The following is a 17,940-nucleotide window of genomic DNA, read 5'->3' as shown; positions in this document are numbered from 1 at the left end:
CAAGAGGTGTGAATATTTTGTTAAGGCACTATATGAACACATCCCAGCATTCAACACAATCTGGAATGGTAATTTTCAGAGTTAAAAGTGGATTTAGACATATGAAAGAAGGATGAATTTGTCCAAAACGTTATTGTCAACACAGATATAAAAGAAGGAAAACATGCAGCTGAAGTGCTTTCTTGTTTAAATACTACATCAGATGTTTTGAGTCTGTTTTCACTGAGAAATAACATTATTCTAATGTGTGACGTCACAAACTGGAGCGTTTCGATCAAACAGGAAGCAGGCTCACTGTTAAACCTGCATTTACACCCTGTACACAGGGACATAAATACCAGTTCCCATCCAACACTCCCAGTTAACACCAATAAACATAAAAGCCTGAACAGTAAGCCCACCCAACTCCCTCATGAAAGCAGATCCACTCACTTTTATTAGAAAGCTCGACTGCAAACAGCTAAAAATAACCTGGAGGGAGGCTGCTGCGAAACCGAGACCTTCAAAACGTCCTGATGGGTTTTAACTCCGGTAAAAAACAACATGAAAATGGCCAGTTTATTATTCTGAGCCGGAAAGTGGAAAGAATATCAATTTACCACAAGAGTGCACCGACTGAACGGGTTCACTCTGTAATTCAAGGGCAGATTTAAACTTGGAAACTACAAATTAAAATTAACTTTTTGGGTTCATCAAAATCTTTGGTGTCATTTAAGTTTAATCTGATATAAATGAGTTCTTTCAGGAGGAATGGGACAAACTTTAAGTGAACACTTGCAAGAAGACTGACATTCTGGCAATATGTTCCTGTGTTATCTCACTAAGAATTACACTAAAATATTATTTAATTTTTATGGTCTGTACCCACTTGATAGTCCTGTAGGTTCGGTTGGATTGGGGACCCACTTTGCTAAATTTGATGCATTTTCAGCTGCTGAGATTCTCTTTCTCACTGCACTGAGTCAAACAAACCAAATTAATTAAAAAGCTGTTCCCCTCCTTGCCTGTGGGGGCGCTGCAGCAGGAACCACTGAAGGAACAACATGAAAACCTCAGAAAGAGACACTGAACGCAACTTCTTTCTTCACAAAATCTAAACAAAATTGTAGCGGCAGATTTCAGCGGCTGGAGGATTTCTCTTTTGTCTTTGGTTGAGCCATTTCTCCTGCTAGCGCTAGCCTAGCATGTTTGTTTTGGTTGTATTTACCCAGAATGCCCTGAGCTGTAGTCTGCTTCCTGTTTTAGAAGCGGTCTCCGGTCCACTTGGTGATCACATTGGCATTCGAACCGCACCAGAGTTCACTTCAACCGAACCGAAACCGACTTTGTAGGCAGACCAGAGTTTGATTACATAACGTGGTAATCCTACATCTACTCTGTCTTCTCAGCTAGTAGCTGAAAGGTCCGACACAAAAACATTACTTGACTTATTAACTGAGTTTACTGCACTGTCTGATAACCAGGATCAACAGCAGTTTAATGTTTGTTTGGGTTTAAATTACTTTAGTTTGCAAAACTCCCAGGTCAGAATTTGAACTCATGACCACAGCAAATACAAATATTTTTTTGGTAATAAAGTTACACAAAAATGGCTAAGAGTCATTAGGCCTGTTGCAATAAGCAAAAAATCAATTCATCACACGATAAACATGATAAATTAAAGCATTTGTATGAGTTATCAGTTTTCTCTTTTCTTTTCTCTTTTCTCAAAAACTGGCTGAAAAATGTTTTCAATGTCTTAACTAGTCCTTTTCTTAAGGACAATTTTAATTTTACTTGTTTTTGTTTATTTCTATTGGATATTTAAAAAGTCTCTAATTTACAGTGTGGTTGCCAGAATTAAACTGTATAAATACAGATTTTACAGCAATTATGCGCAAAATTTGGTAGAAATACAGTAAAATCTGTACTTATACGTTAAAATTCTGGTATTTTACCGTAAATTGGAGCCGTTTTATTTTACAGACCAGTGTTAAATTTTATTAGAAATTAATGTTTCTTGAACTTTAAAAATGCTCTTGCATTATTTTGCTTTTGGCATTATATTACTTGACAATTTATCGCAATAATTTATCAATTTATCGTCCTGCAGAGTTTATCGTGACAGGCTTGTGTGTGAATGAAAAAATATACAATTTAAACATGTTTTTTTTCCTCATTTGCTTCATTTTTTGCTGTCATCTTAACCGATTTCATCTTCTGCAGGAATTCATCAAAAACTCACAAAATATGACAAAAACTTCAAATCTGAAACTGAAACCTCCTACAGGATGTGTCAGGATCTAAGGGGTGGAAACCTTGACGGCTGCGGAGGCGTCACCTGTCTTGTGGCGGTGATGATGGCGGTGGTGGCGGAGGTGGTGCTGGGCGGAGATGTGGACGTGTTGGGCCAGGACGTCGGCCAGCCGGCCCGCGGCCGCCCCGCTGCCCCCGCTGCGGGTGGAGGAGGAGGAGGAGGAGGCGGTGGAGGAGGTGGTGGTGGTGGAGGAGTGGACCGCCCGGCTGATCCAGTGCTCCATGCTGATGCTCCCCTCCCTGCTGGACGACGTTCCTCCGCCTCCTCCGCCGTCCTCTTCCTCTCCGTCTCCTACGTCCTCGTCGCCCTGACCTTCGCCCTCCGATCCAGAGGAAGTGTCTGAGGAAGAGAGACAGGAAGAGAGACAATCAGAGAAGCTAATGCTAATCAACTCTGGGTCATCCACTAAGTTTGATTTTTTATGTCTGATAAAAACTCACAAGTCTGAGATAATGAAAAAATTAAAAAGGTGCATTTTTATTGAATAATTTAAACGTCTACTCTCAGTTTTGATTGTGGCTAAAATACAGAATCACAGTTTTATGGAGAAACATGTTCATTGTGTCTAAATCTGTCTGTAAACATCATATTTTTACATTTCAAAGGATTCAAATGAAGAATCTTCCAGAATATACTTCCTTCTGTTACACTGCAAAAACTCAAAATATTACCAAGGTCTTGTTTCTAGTGGAAATTTATTAACACACTTGAAAAAAGACAAAACTAACTTACAAGTAACGTTTCAGAAAGAGCTTGTTTTAAGTGAAATATTAATTAATATTAATAAGAAAGTACTTGTTCCACTGTCTGTAAAAACAAAATGGAAGCTGCATGGAGGGAATAATTCAGTCTAATATTAAAATATTGATATTAATATTTAACATTTCATATTAGTGCCACTCTGTCTTCCAAAACCAACTGCAGTAGGATCATTTGCACATCTATAGAGTAAAGTAAAAATCATTATGAATAATCGTTTTGAATCAAAAATAATCGTTGTTAAATCGAATCATGAAATAGTAAAATATTCCCACTAATATCACATAAAATTACATATTACTTTCTGCCTGAAAAAAATCCTGTTTCATGCTGATTTACACCAGGAGGCAATGAGTTTTAATTGTAATGTAAGTAAATGAAAGTAGGAAAAAACAGGAATGAGCTGGATATGAAGTCACTGTGATACCAAAATATTTAAATATGTTATAACTGACGTTATTTGGCATGATGAGCCAATTAAAAACATCTGCAGCACTATTGAGAGCATAAATGTCTGCCCTTAAAGGAAAAGGATCGATGCATTTCACTGAAGACTGTCTCTTCTTTTAACAGATCCAGGAAGCCTGCAGTCAATTCTGGCAGCTGAAAATCTTCTCCTTTTTTATAGTTAAAAAAAAACAAACACTAAAATACGACCCGAGGGCCTTTGGATCATCTCCATTTGGCCTTCGAAATCCTCAAACGAGAACAAAGAAACTTTAAATAAATAAACCAGCAGAATGTTAATAAATCTTGAGGCAAATAAAAGCTGATGATCTCCAACAAGAACCAGAATGAGCCTCAGGTTTTCTTCACCAGGTTTGAGTTTATTAACGGTGAACGAATCAGAAGAACAAAGTGGACGAAGACGCTTTTCAAAAAACAAACTGCAAACTTGTTTTCTGCAGCAAAGAAATGCCCTGAAGTTCAATACTTTGTGGCATTATCAGCATTAAATAAGTGAGTGTGGTCCACTTCCTGTTACCTGCAGTTGCTATAAAAATGCTTTATATAGCAAACGTGACTTAAAAGAAACCTGACTTTGTAACGCAACGCCCTGAAACTTTCCCAACATGGATCCTCTATTAACCCTTTAATGACGTTTTTACCACCGTTTCACTAAGAAGCAGCTCCAATAATGAGCTCAGCAGTTACACCAAGTGTTTGCTAATTGCTGCTGGCTAGTCTGAAGGAGCTCGGTAGGGGAGGAGCTGTGCCTAGAAGGCGGGGCTAGGTCCACCCAGGTGTTTTGTACAGCTGAATGATTGCCATGGAGATTTAAGGATTTCTCAAACATGAATGAAAAAATCAAAGCAACAGGAGTGATGACAACAAGGAGTAAGGTTTGTTTTTGATGAGGGAATGACATTATGACATTATATAAAGATAAAATAAAGTAATAGTGCCACTTTAAGGTTTTGTATTACAGCTGTGTTTCCATCCACTTGTCAAGTGAATTTTGAACAAAACATTTTAGGTTTTTGCAAAATAGAAAAAAAAAACTGCTACATCATAACTTATTCGGTAAATGTTTCCATCTCCCCTTTAGCACATAAACTCTTTTTGAAAAAAAGAAAAAAGCAAACTCCACCGAAAAAAACATTTTTTGTGAAATTGAGATCATTTTGAATTTCTATCTACCTTTTCAAATTTGATACTTCAAAATAATGCAAACATGTTTAGTTTTGACAAAAAAGTTTTATTTACATATTCAAACTGGCTGGCCTAAACTCATTAATATGAATGGAACAATCTTAGTTTGCATTACAGCAATCAAACAATTTTACTGATCATCACTAATCATGTTTCCACCGATATTCAATTATTTTTTGGTCTGACTTTGAGGTAGGAACTCCTCCTAACCATCACCCTAATATTTATTTCCCTCCCTCGATTGTCAGATTCAGGTTGGGCCACTCCCAAAACTACAACAACCATGTGAACTTTGGGCCACAACTGTATGAATAATTTTGGGTAGCTTAGTTTTACCTGGTGGTGTGTAGGCGTCCATGGAGGTCTGGACCACCAGCGACCGGCGCTTAGACGGCATCGGCACCGCCATTTTTCTTTCCTTATGCTTCGCCAGGGCCGCCTGCACGGCCTCCGTGTGCACATCTGGAAACACATTCACAATAATTTGGTTTTACAGTGAAGAGGACAAATAGAAGAAGTAAAAATCTGGCAGCTTTAGTAGACAAAATGGACTCAGATTTTTCAAGAAGATTTATCATATTAATTTTAATATTTCTGAGTTTTTCTTGCAAATTTACAGCTTTTTGAGCTTAGAAAAAAGACTTTTAATTAATTAAAAAAACAATTTTTGAAGATTAATTGGAAAAATTCTGGGGGGATGGGGGGTCCTTGCAAATTTACAAATTTTTGAACTCAGAAATGTCTTTTTTTTTTCCTTTAGAAAATCTCAGATATTAATTTTAAAATTTCAGAGCTTTTTTCTTGCACATTTTTTACTTTTAGAGCTCAGAAATGTCCAAGTTTTTTTTATTCTGATATTAATCTCAATATTTGAGTTTTCTTTCAAATTTACAACTTTCTGAGGTTAGAAATTTCAAAGTTCTTTCTAGAAAATTTCTAAGATTAAACTGAAATTTTCAGATGTTTTTTTAAGGGCAAATTTACATCTTATTGAACTCAGAAAGTTCTTTTTGTTTTGAAAGAACATTTCTGAGATTTTNAAGAGAAAATCCTCTGTAATGAAAATTATCTCAGAAAACAAAACAAGTTAAAGATTACATTTTGAGGCTTGGATTCCATGTTTCTGCAGTTCTGAAGGAGAAACATTTGAAGCTGGATAATAAAAACCCAGAGCTGCCAGAGCTTCACTCCAACAGTAAAACAGCCGTCCATCAGAACATAAATAACGCCGAACCTTGAGTCATTCATCAGCACTTTGCAGTAAAGCCGTTCCCTCAGCTGAAGCCACAAATTAAAGCTCCAAGATCTGAGACAGAGCGGGCCGGATGTGAGGGAGTGGACAGGTAGAAGACCTCCATAACTTCAGATATAACACCGGTTATAACTCAAACACATCTTAAAACCTTCAGAAAAGGCCTGAACATTTAAAAATCAGCTCTAAATTATCTCCGGTCATGACAGAGTCAAAGGTGAACAGAAATAACCTCCAACAAAAACAACCGGATTATTTCTGGCTCATCTAAAACTGTTTAATTTGAACAAGTGGCTCTTTGGACCTTATAAAATGACTCTTAATAAATTTGGCTAAAGATAACACAGACTGAACTAATGTTTTGAAACGTATAACAACAAATAATGGAAAGATAAAACTCACTTTCTACAAAATAAGTATTTTTAGATTTATTTTTGTCATTAAGATGGAAACTGTGCATTTTTTAACATAGTGGATGTTATTTCTCAAAACAGAAATAAAACAGTGGTTATTTAAAAAATAGATTTCCTAGATACTTATAATAATTAATTATAAATAGCCTTTTTCAAAACATTTGTGGGTCTGAACGTGTTTCATTTAAATGGACTGAGGCCCAAAATGTCTCTGGATTGTAAAAGTTGCCGACTCATCGGGGATGCATGAAAACTAAAATGTTTTATCAATCAAATATCTGTATAATCCCAAATTACATCCATGTAAAGAGAAGTCACTGAATGCTATTTGTTGATATTTTAACAGATTTACTGCAAAAACAAAATTTTACCACATTTTTTGATCTAGTTATTGTGCAAATATCTTAAAATATTTTTAAATAAAACAAAATTAAGTTATAGACAACCTTTCAACAAGATATAGGAGTTTAGTTTAGGTAAATAAATCCTTGATATTGATGAAAATGTACTGGGTCCACTGGCAGATTATTTCATGGTGGAAATATCTTAAGTGAAATAATTGCCAATATCAAGTTATTATTAGCTTAAATCATTTGCCTATTTCTTGCAGATGTTACTTGTATGTTGGCACGATTAAAATATAATTAAAATAAGAGATTTTCACTATAAAATAGATTACAAATACTTGGTAAGGCTTTGTTTTTTTTGCAGTGTTTTTAACTCAACTAGTCTCTAAGTCCCATCTCACCACCTGTTTTTCTTGTTTCATTTATCCGAGGTCGGCTGAGTGCTTTTACGTCAAGGTCTCGATGCTTTTCTGCTGCTTCTGCCTCCCTGGAAACAACTTTCCACTAATTTCAGCCAGCAGGGAAGAGTGACGCAGGAAATCAGCGGGAATGAGCTCCAAACAAACACAGACACCAGCAAACGAACGGCGTGCGCAGAACCACCACCGCATGCTGGCGGGGTGGAGCTGGCAGGAAGCTCTGTGCAGTATCTCCAGAGCTGGAGACCGACCGCGCCGGCGTGACAACAAGCAAACGTCTGCCAGCGTGTTTAGTCATGACGCTGCCACAGCAAGAGACAGGAAAAAGGTGGCAACAGGAGCTATGGAGCCGCTGCAGGGCAATTTATACCTGCCCTGAAATCATTTTCTGCCCTTCTGTTTTCTGGTGGCAAGCGAAAAGCTAACAGTTTAGTAAAACCCTTCAATACAGGGACTTGCAAAAGCAATAACCCTTAAACTTTCTCTTATTTAAAAATATTACAACCAAGAATTTCCAATTGTATGATGTGGTAGACCATTATTGTGAAGTGAAAGATAAACAAGGTGTTCTATCACTTTTAGGGCACCTGCACTAACTTAAACTTAGAGTAAGATAATGCTAATGCGCTAAACCAATATTCTAATTAGCAGAAGCTAATAAAAAAGCACCTAACCCTAAAAAACGCCTGTTTTAATAGTTCAAACACCAGATAAACCTCATAATGCATCAGTTCGCACAGAGGAAACAATCTTAGCACTAACAGTCTTCCATATCTCGGCGTTTTGGGGTTCAGCCAATCAGCATCAAGAAAATGAATGGGGCTCCAGGATTGGCTGTTTTGCGAAACGCCAACCAATGGCAAGTAGCATTGCTGCTACGTATTAAAGCTTCCTAAGCTGCATTTTTCTTCAAATATTTACAAAAGAATCCAAAAATAGACAAATTTTCAGCAAATAATTTAGAGTTATGTTAGGAAAAAAATTTGAACAGCTGATATTCCACTGTAACAAAATGTGCAAAGAGTTCAAGAGGTGTGAATATTTTGTTAAGGCACTATATGAACACATCCCAGCATTCAACACAATCTGGAATGGTAATTTTCAGAGTTAAAAGTGGATTTAGACATATGAAAGAAGGATGAATTTGTCCAAAACGTTATTGTCAACACAGATATAAAAGAAGGAAAACATGCAGCTGAAGTGCTTTCTTGTTTAAATACTACATCAGATGTTTTGAGTCTGTTTTCACTGAGAAATAACATTATTCTAATGTGTGACGTCACAAACTGGAGCGTTTCGATCAAACAGGAAGCAGGCTCACTGTTAAACCTGCATTTACACCCTGTACACAGGGACATAAATACCAGTTCCCATCCAACACTCCCAGTTAACACCAATAAACATAAAAGCCTGAACAGTAAGCCCACCCAACTCCCTCATGAAAGCAGATCCACTCACTTTTATTAGAAAGCTCGACTGCAAACAGCTAAAAATAACCTGGAGGGAGGCTGCTGCGAAACCGAGACCTTCAAAACGTCCTGATGGGTTTTAACTCCGGTAAAAAACAACATGAAAATGGCCAGTTTATTATTCTGAGCCGGAAAGTGGAAAGAATATCAATTTACCACAAGAGTGCACCGACTGAACGGGTTCACTCTGTAATTCAAGGGCAGATTTAAACTTGGAAACTACAAATTAAAATTAACTTTTTGGGTTCATCAAAATCTTTGGTGTCATTTAAGTTTAATCTGATATAAATGAGTTCTTTCAGGAGGAATGGGACAAACTTTAAGTGAACACTTGCAAGAAGACTGACATTCTGGCAATATGTTCCTGTGTTATCTCACTAAGAATTACACTAAAATATTATTTAATTTTTATGGTCTGTACCCACTTGATAGTCCTGTAGGTTCGGTTGGATTGGGGACCCACTTTGCTAAATTTGATGCATTTTCAGCTGCTGAGATTCTCTTTCTCACTGCACTGAGTCAAACAAACCAAATTAATTAAAAAGCTGTTCCCCTCCTTGCCTGTGGGGGCGCTGCAGCAGGAACCACTGAAGGAACAACATGAAAACCTCAGAAAGAGACACTGAACGCAACTTCTTTCTTCACAAAATCTAAACAAAATTGTAGCGGCAGATTTCAGCGGCTGGAGGATTTCTCTTTTGTCTTTGGTTGAGCCATTTCTCCTGCTAGCGCTAGCCTAGCATGTTTGTTTTGGTTGTATTTACCCAGAATGCCCTGAGCTGTAGTCTGCTTCCTGTTTTAGAAGCGGTCTCCGGTCCACTTGGTGATCACATTGGCATTCGAACCGCACCAGAGTTCACTTCAACCGAACCGAAACCGACTTTGTAGGCAGACCAGAGTTTGATTACATAACGTGGTAATCCTACATCTACTCTGTCTTCTCAGCTAGTAGCTGAAAGGTCCGACACAAAAACATTACTTGACTTATTAACTGAGTTTACTGCACTGTCTGATAACCAGGATCAACAGCAGTTTAATGTTTGTTTGGGTTTAAATTACTTTAGTTTGCAAAACTCCCAGGTCAGAATTTGAACTCATGACCACAGCAAATACAAATATTTTTTTGGTAATAAAGTTACACAAAAATGGCTAAGAGTCATTAGGCCTGTTGCAATAAGCAAAAAATCAATTCATCACACGATAAACATGATAAATTAAAGCATTTGTATGAGTTATCAGTTTTCTCTTTTCTTTTCTCTTTTCTCAAAAACTGGCTGAAAAATGTTTTCAATGTCTTAACTAGTCCTTTTCTTAAGGACAATTTTAATTTTACTTGTTTTTGTTTATTTCTATTGGATATTTAAAAAGTCTCTAATTTACAGTGTGGTTGCCAGAATTAAACTGTATAAATACAGATTTTACAGCAATTATGCGCAAAATTTGGTAGAAATACAGTAAAATCTGTACTTATACGTTAAAATTCTGGTATTTTACCGTAAATTGGAGCCGTTTTATTTTACAGACCAGTGTTAAATTTTATTAGAAATTAATGTTTCTTGAACTTTAAAAATGCTCTTGCATTATTTTGCTTTTGGCATTATATTACTTGACAATTTATCGCAATAATTTATCAATTTATCGTCCTGCAGAGTTTATCGTGACAGGCTTGTGTGTGAATGAAAAAATATACAATTTAAACATGTTTTTTTTCCTCATTTGCTTCATTTTTTGCTGTCATCTTAACCGATTTCATCTTCTGCAGGAATTCATCAAAAACTCACAAAATATGACAAAAACTTCAAATCTGAAACTGAAACCTCCTACAGGATGTGTCAGGATCTAAGGGGTGGAAACCTTGACGGCTGCGGAGGCGTCACCTGTCTTGTGGCGGTGATGATGGCGGTGGTGGCGGAGGTGGTGCTGGGCGGAGATGTGGACGTGTTGGGCCAGGACGTCGGCCAGCCGGCCCGCGGCCGCCCCGCTGCCCCCGCTGCGGGTGGAGGAGGAGGAGGAGGAGGCGGTGGAGGAGGTGGTGGTGGTGGAGGAGTGGACCGCCCGGCTGATCCAGTGCTCCATGCTGATGCTCCCCTCCCTGCTGGACGACGTTCCTCCGCCTCCTCCGCCGTCCTCTTCCTCTCCGTCTCCTACGTCCTCGTCGCCCTGACCTTCGCCCTCCGATCCAGAGGAAGTGTCTGAGGAAGAGAGACAGGAAGAGAGACAATCAGAGAAGCTAATGCTAATCAACTCTGGGTCATCCACTAAGTTTGATTTTTTATGTCTGATAAAAACTCACAAGTCTGAGATAATGAAAAAATTAAAAAGGTGCATTTTTATTGAATAATTTAAACGTCTACTCTCAGTTTTGATTGTGGCTAAAATACAGAATCACAGTTTTATGGAGAAACATGTTCATTGTGTCTAAATCTGTCTGTAAACATCATATTTTTACATTTCAAAGGATTCAAATGAAGAATCTTCCAGAATATACTTCCTTCTGTTACACTGCAAAAACTCAAAATATTACCAAGGTCTTGTTTCTAGTGGAAATTTATTAACACACTTGAAAAAAGACAAAACTAACTTACAAGTAACGTTTCAGAAAGAGCTTGTTTTAAGTGAAATATTAATTAATATTAATAAGAAAGTACTTGTTCCACTGTCTGTAAAAACAAAATGGAAGCTGCATGGAGGGAATAATTCAGTCTAATATTAAAATATTGATATTAATATTTAACATTTCATATTAGTGCCACTCTGTCTTCCAAAACCAACTGCAGTAGGATCATTTGCACATCTATAGAGTAAAGTAAAAATCATTATGAATAATCGTTTTGAATCAAAAATAATCGTTGTTAAATCGAATCATGAAATAGTAAAATATTCCCACTAATATCACATAAAATTACATATTACTTTCTGCCTGAAAAAAATCCTGTTTCATGCTGATTTACACCAGGAGGCAATGAGTTTTAATTGTAATGTAAGTAAATGAAAGTAGGAAAAAACAGGAATGAGCTGGATATGAAGTCACTGTGATACCAAAATATTTAAATATGTTATAACTGACGTTATTTGGCATGATGAGCCAATTAAAAACATCTGCAGCACTATTGAGAGCATAAATGTCTGCCCTTAAAGGAAAAGGATCGATGCATTTCACTGAAGACTGTCTCTTCTTTTAACAGATCCAGGAAGCCTGCAGTCAATTCTGGCAGCTGAAAATCTTCTCCTTTTTTATAGTTAAAAAAAAACAAACACTAAAATACGACCCGAGGGCCTTTGGATCATCTCCATTTGGCCTTCGAAATCCTCAAACGAGAACAAAGAAACTTTAAATAAATAAACCAGCAGAATGTTAATAAATCTTGAGGCAAATAAAAGCTGATGATCTCCAACAAGAACCAGAATGAGCCTCAGGTTTTCTTCACCAGGTTTGAGTTTATTAACGGTGAACGAATCAGAACAACAAAGTGGACGAAGACGCTTTTCAAAAAACAAACTGCAAACTTGTTTTCTGCAGCAAAGAAATGCCCTGAAGTTCAATACTTTGTGGCATTATCAGCATTAAATAAGTGAGTGTGGTCCACTTCCTGTTACCTGCAGTTGCTATAAAAATGCTTTATATAGCAAACGTGACTTAAAAGAAACCTGACTTTGTAACGCAACGCCCTGAAACTTTCCCAACATGGATCCTCTATTAACCCTTTAATGACGTTTTTACCACTGTTTCACTAAGAAGCAGCTCCAATAATGAGCTCAGTAGTTACACCCAGTGTTTGCTAATTGCTGCTGGCTAGTCTGAAGGAGCTCGGTAGGGGAGGAGCTGTGCCTAGAAGGCGGGGCTAGGTCCACCCAGGTGTTTTGTACAGCTGAATGATTGCCATGGAGATTTAAGGATTTCTCAAACATGAATGAAAAAATCAAAGCAACAGGAGTGATGACAACAAGGAGTAAGGTTTGTTTTTGATGAGGGAATGACATTATGACATTATATAAAGATAAAATAAAGTAATAGTGCCACTTTAAGGTTTTGTATTACAGCTGTGTTTCCATCCACTTGTCAAGTGAATTTTGAACAAAACATTTTAGGTTTTTGCAAAATAGAAAAAAAAAACTGCTACATCATAACTTATTCGGTAAATGTTTCCATTTCCCGTTAGCACATAAACTCTTTTTGAAAAAAAGAAAAAAGCAAACTCCACCGAAAAAAACATTTTTTGTGAAATTGAGATCATTTTGAATTTCTATCTACCTTTTCAAATTTGATACTTCAAAATAATGCAAACATGTTTAGTTTTGACAAAAAAGTTTTATTTACATATTCAAACTGGCTGGCCTAAACTCATTAATATGAATGGAACAATCTTAGTTTGCATTACAGCAATCAAACAATTTTACTGATCATCACTAATCATGTTTCCACCGATATTCAATTATTTTTTGGTCTGACTTTGAGGTAGGAACTCCTCCTAACCATCACCCTAATATTTATTTCCCTCCCTCGATTGTCAGATTCAGGTTGGGCCACTCCCAAAACTACAACAACCATGTGAACTTTGAGCCACAACCGTATGAATAATTTTGGGTAGCTTAGTTTTACCTGGTGGTGTGTAGGCGTCCATGGAGGTCTGGACCACCAGCGACCGGCGCTTAGACGGCATCGGCACCGCCATTTTTCTTTCCTTATGCTTCGCCAGGGCCGCCTGCACGGCCTCCGTGTGCACATCTGGAAACACATTCACAATAATTTGGTTTTACAGTGAAGAGGACAAATAGAAGAAGTAAAAATCTAGCAGCTTTAGTGCACAAAATGGACACAGATTTTTCAAGAAGATTTATCATATTAATTTTAATATTTCTGAGTTTTTCTTGCAAATTTACAGCTTTTTGAGCTTAGAAAAAAGACTTTTAATTAATTAAAAAAACAATTTTTGAAGATTAATTGGAAAAATTCTGGGGGGATGGGGGGTCCTTGCAAATTTACAAATTTTTGAACTCAGAAATGTCTTTTTTTTTTCCTTTAGAAAATCTCAGATATTAATTTTAAAATTTCAGAGCTTTTTTCTTGCACATTTTTTACTTTTAGAGCTCAGAAATGTCCAAGTTTTTTTTATTCTGATATTAATCTCAATATTTGAGTTTTCTTTCAAATTTACAACTTTCTGAGGTTAGAAATTTCAAAGTTCTTTCTAGAAAATTTCTAAGATTAAACTGAAATTTTCAGATGTTTTTTTAAGAGCAAATTTACATTTTATTGAACTCAGAAAGTTCTTTTTGTTTTGAAAGAACATTTCTGAGATTTTTTTAGCTTAAAAATATTCTATTTTTTTCTAAGGAAGATTTTAAGATTCTTCTCAATATTTGAGATTTTTCTTGCAAATTTACAACTTTTTGAGCTCAGAAATTTCTGCTTTCTATCTACAATGACCCTAACATGTCATCTAAACAACAGATTTTAAAAAACAATGACGTATATGAAAACAAAACTGAAAGAGGAGAAAAACAGAGTATTGCTCTGTTAAAATGAGAATGTCTAACATGGAAACGTGCGATAATTTACCAACCACAAAGGATCTAAACCAAAATTCTCCAACAACATTCACTTGAAGTTCATTGCAAAACATTTAAATGTTATTTTCCAGGCAGAGTAAACATAAAAGACTTCCAGCTTTCTGCAGGAATCACCAGCGGGTTTATGACCCAGCCTTTATGAAGCAGCATTCCTTTTACAATCAACACCATGTTCCCATTTTCTCACATCCAGTTTCGTACACAACCATCCCCCGGCTGACAGCAGCTCCCATGAGGCCTGGTGCTTTCCAACCAGATTAAGTTCAGGCAGAAGTAGACGAGGATGTTTTGTAAATGAGTGTTTCTAGCAGCGAGATAAAGTGTTCTGATTTAGCCACAGCTGGGTTTGTTTGAGAGGAGCCTGTTGTCTGCAGAAGGCAAACACGACGACAGACAGACGATACAGAGACCGTTTGCTCCATAATGACATAAGTGAGACATTAGTTAGGATGAATGCAGCTCTCAGATGTGTGTTTACTTGGCATGTGTGTGTGCTTTTGTAGGGGAAGGGAGGTAATTTCAATCTCAATTGAACTTTTATTGTCTTGTTGTTGACTGAGGTTGACTGCAGAGTGCGTAGAAGTGAGTTTGTTGTTAAAAATGTCCCACTGGATTTTCCCTTTCCATATAATACCTAAAAGATTTTTGTCCCCAATTAAGATTGAGATTAAACTCATCTTTAGCATCTAAGCTCAAAATAATAGTGTTGCAGGTATTTCATAAAAGCCAAAAACATCACCAGCTCTAATTTACCATTTATTTTGAATGAGATTCACTGACAGATCCACAGCTTCTAAAAACAACCCAAGTGCTTCAAAGAAATAATAAATAAATAAAAGACCCAACTGGTTTTTGGCAATAAGTTCATGTAAAACATGAGTTTTTTCAAAAACTTCTGGAATGTGACGTTACCTAGCAACGTATGGCCTATACAAAACATGCTCACCACATTTTGAGCTCCTTTCAGAATGAAAAGAGCCTCTTGTCACTTTAAATCCACACAACACAAAGTTTACACTCGCAAGTGAAAATGGCTGTGAACCCACACGCAATTATACAGCTCTGCATCTTCGAAAAGCAAAATTAGAGTCTCCTGCACTAACAACAAGAATGTCTTTTTCAGTAGCCATTGTACAGCGCTTACAGCAGTAAAACCAGCTGACCAAACATACTGGAGCTCAGCTTGGGTTGCTAGGTAATGGGCCTGGCCATAAAATACTAACTTGTTGCAATAAACAGCTGGGTGTTTTTTTAGAAGCAGTATAAATCCAAAACGAAGCATAAAAATTTGAAAAATTAGAATTTTGCATAAAAGGTTCTCTTTACAAAAAGGTCATATTATCAGATCATTAAACGGTTACTCTGTTTTCAATCAGAGTAATCTATGAAAGTCAGACCAATTGGGTTTGTTTGATAATTGAACAGCAACCAATGAAATAACTCATCTGAAAGCAGCAGCAGTCCAGATGTTTATCTACCTGATCTGTAGCGTTCATCCCTGGAGCCCGACGACCGCCGGCGGTTGTAACGGGACGAGGAGGAGGGGGTGACTGGTGTTCTCCTCTCCTGGCCCATGGAGGGATCCATTCCTGGAACAGTCAGGTGTGATAATGAACATTATTAGAATTTACAGATTCATTTGGCAAGTTTTAGACTCTGAAAAGTGGAAATAGAAAAAAAAACTGAAAATATCAGTACAATACAGGGTTACGGTTTAACCAGTCTGTGTTGGTGTCAGGTGTGGAAACTTTCTGATCCACGATTAGTCATTAGAGGAACTATTAGAAGTCCTCTGAAACCCACAAGGAATGCAACAGCTCCAGGAAACCAAACTATTTAAAGAATTTAAACTCTTATTGCTTTGGAAGCTAATGCAATTATATCAAACAAATTAATGTCCAGTCAGTTATAAAAACACAACAGTACTTTATTATTGTTTATTTTAGTGGTGATACCCTCAAATATTTTGCTTAAGCATCCATAGATGTAGAAATAACTCCTTTGCAGACACCAATCAATAAGTCTGATTATAACCACCTAACTGCAACTGACAGCTACCACTTCTCCACAGCTGCTGATGATCTACGACCATCCGTCCGCGCCTCACACTTCCACCCTCGTCCGTCTTCATTAAAAGCTCTCAGAGCGCCTCGGAGAGCCGCTGTTGCTCGGGAGAGAAGCTAAAAGTTGATTAGCCAAGCGTTTAATGACTACCAGGCAGCAGAGGAATCAGTCTGGGAAACTCCTCGCTCTCTTGTTTCCTCTGGTGTGGGTGGATGGATGGATTCCCCTCTTCTCCAGAGTCAGAGTAGCTTCTTCTCCAGAGTCAGAGTAGCTGCCCTTAGTTTTCCTTATCCAAGCAGACTGCTATGGTCTACACAAAATATTTTCAATGCATTATTTGCACAAAACCAATCTTAAATAATGACATTTCAGTATGCTCAGTCCTAATTTCAGAATAAGCTATTTTAGGGCCTCTTGTCACTTTAAATCCAAATGAGCTGCTGCTGGCCACGTCCCCCAACTCAACATTGAGTGCAAATGTAAACAGATACATCTTTGAAAAGCAGACATGGAGCCTCCTGCACAAACAAGAATTCAGCAAGTGGTTTCTGGATGCTGAGTCAACAACAAAACACTCATCTCTTCCAGCAGCCATTGTACAACGCATACAGCAGTAAAACCAGCTATCTAAATGGGCTGGAGCTATGCTTGGGTTGCTAGGAAACGGCATGTTGCTGACCGAATGCGATTTAAAAATCATAAGGCTTTTGAAATGGCTCATTTTCCAGACACAAAAAACATGAATGCAATTCCAAAAAACAGCTTGGTGTAGTTTTTTTTTTTCCCTAGCACTTGAGCTGTTTTTAGAAGGAGTGGAAACCCAGAGTACAAAAACATGCAAAATGTGAATTTTGTATAATATGTACATTTTAAATATCGAATAGCAGTCAAATATATCCTGGTACACTGATCTTGTTATTTTTCTGTGTGTTAGAGTAGAGTCATCTTGACTCAAAGGTTTTTAAATCTAACAAAGCCAAAGAATTTCCAGTGAATAGAAGTCAGACACCTGATCACAGCTCATTACATTTATGACATCTGGTCTCTGTGGCACCTGAATGCATGATGCAGGGAAAAATTCCCAGCTGTCACACAGGTGACATTCTTTGCATACCACTACAGCCACTGCTGGGAAGTACAAGGAAGTAGTTCACTTGCTGCTATTAGTGTTTATGATAAAGAGTTAAGTGGCCATAAATAAACCTTTCAAGATGTGATGATGTATCTTCTAAGCAATCAATAATAATAAAAAAAGCATCCAGAATCGTGGTGGAGCAATTAATCATAATTAATCATGATTAATCGATTGCTAAATTAATTATCAATTATGTAGTAATTGATTAATTGCTAACTGGAGTATACAGACTTTGCCTTCTTTAGCTGAAGGTTCATCCCTTGCTTCAAACCAAAGCTGTGTTACTGCATTTTAGACAATAAAATGTTTGGATGTGATTTTTATTAGCAGTAGACAAGAAAAAAGTAGCTTCCAGTTTCATTGTGCTAACTTTTCCACAGGCCTTATTTCATCTGGACTAAAACACGTTTCTAGAGCTTCTGAAGCTCTCAGCTGGAGTGGCTGCATTATTCACGTTTTCTCGGATGAACGATGAAAGGAATGCCGAACAGCAACCTGAATGAATCATTAGTTCACTGAACACAAACACACAGCCTGTTCAGAAAGACAGAACAGTTTGTTA

The 17,940-nt window shown here is 37.2% G+C and overlaps 1 protein-coding gene across 8 annotated transcripts in view; it reads right to left on the bottom strand.

Moving 5' to 3' along the window:
- LOC103137946 (disco-interacting protein 2 homolog C) overlaps window positions 1-15,767 on the bottom strand; it is an 82,205-nt gene extending 66,438 nt beyond the window's left edge. For 6 of the 8 annotated variants that reach the window (XR_001662090.1, XM_016671483.1, XM_016671485.1 and 3 more), the window contains exons 1-2: window positions 5,045-5,189; window positions 2,321-2,635 (exon numbers count right to left, since the gene is read on the bottom strand). Coding sequence is in view for 7 of the 8 variants with exons in the window: in XM_016671483.1 (XP_016526969.1) it covers window positions 2,321-2,635; window positions 5,045-5,117 (388 nt within the window). In the remaining variant the exon portion in view is untranslated. Of the gene's footprint in view, window positions 1-2,320; window positions 2,636-5,044; window positions 5,190-10,546; window positions 10,801-13,208; window positions 13,335-15,657 lie in introns of those variants that run through there. The other 2 variants (XM_016671488.1, XM_007551961.2) reach the window with 2 other exon arrangements.
- Window positions 15,768-17,940: the final 2,173 nt, after the last annotated feature.

This window comes from Poecilia formosa, unplaced genomic scaffold (genome assembly GCF_000485575.1).
Source record: "Poecilia formosa unplaced genomic scaffold, Poecilia_formosa-5.1.2 Scaffold45, whole genome shotgun sequence".
In the NCBI taxonomy this organism is placed as follows: Eukaryota; Metazoa; Chordata; class Actinopteri; order Cyprinodontiformes; family Poeciliidae; genus Poecilia; species Poecilia formosa.
This window is presented reverse-complemented; position numbering and strand designations above follow the sequence as displayed.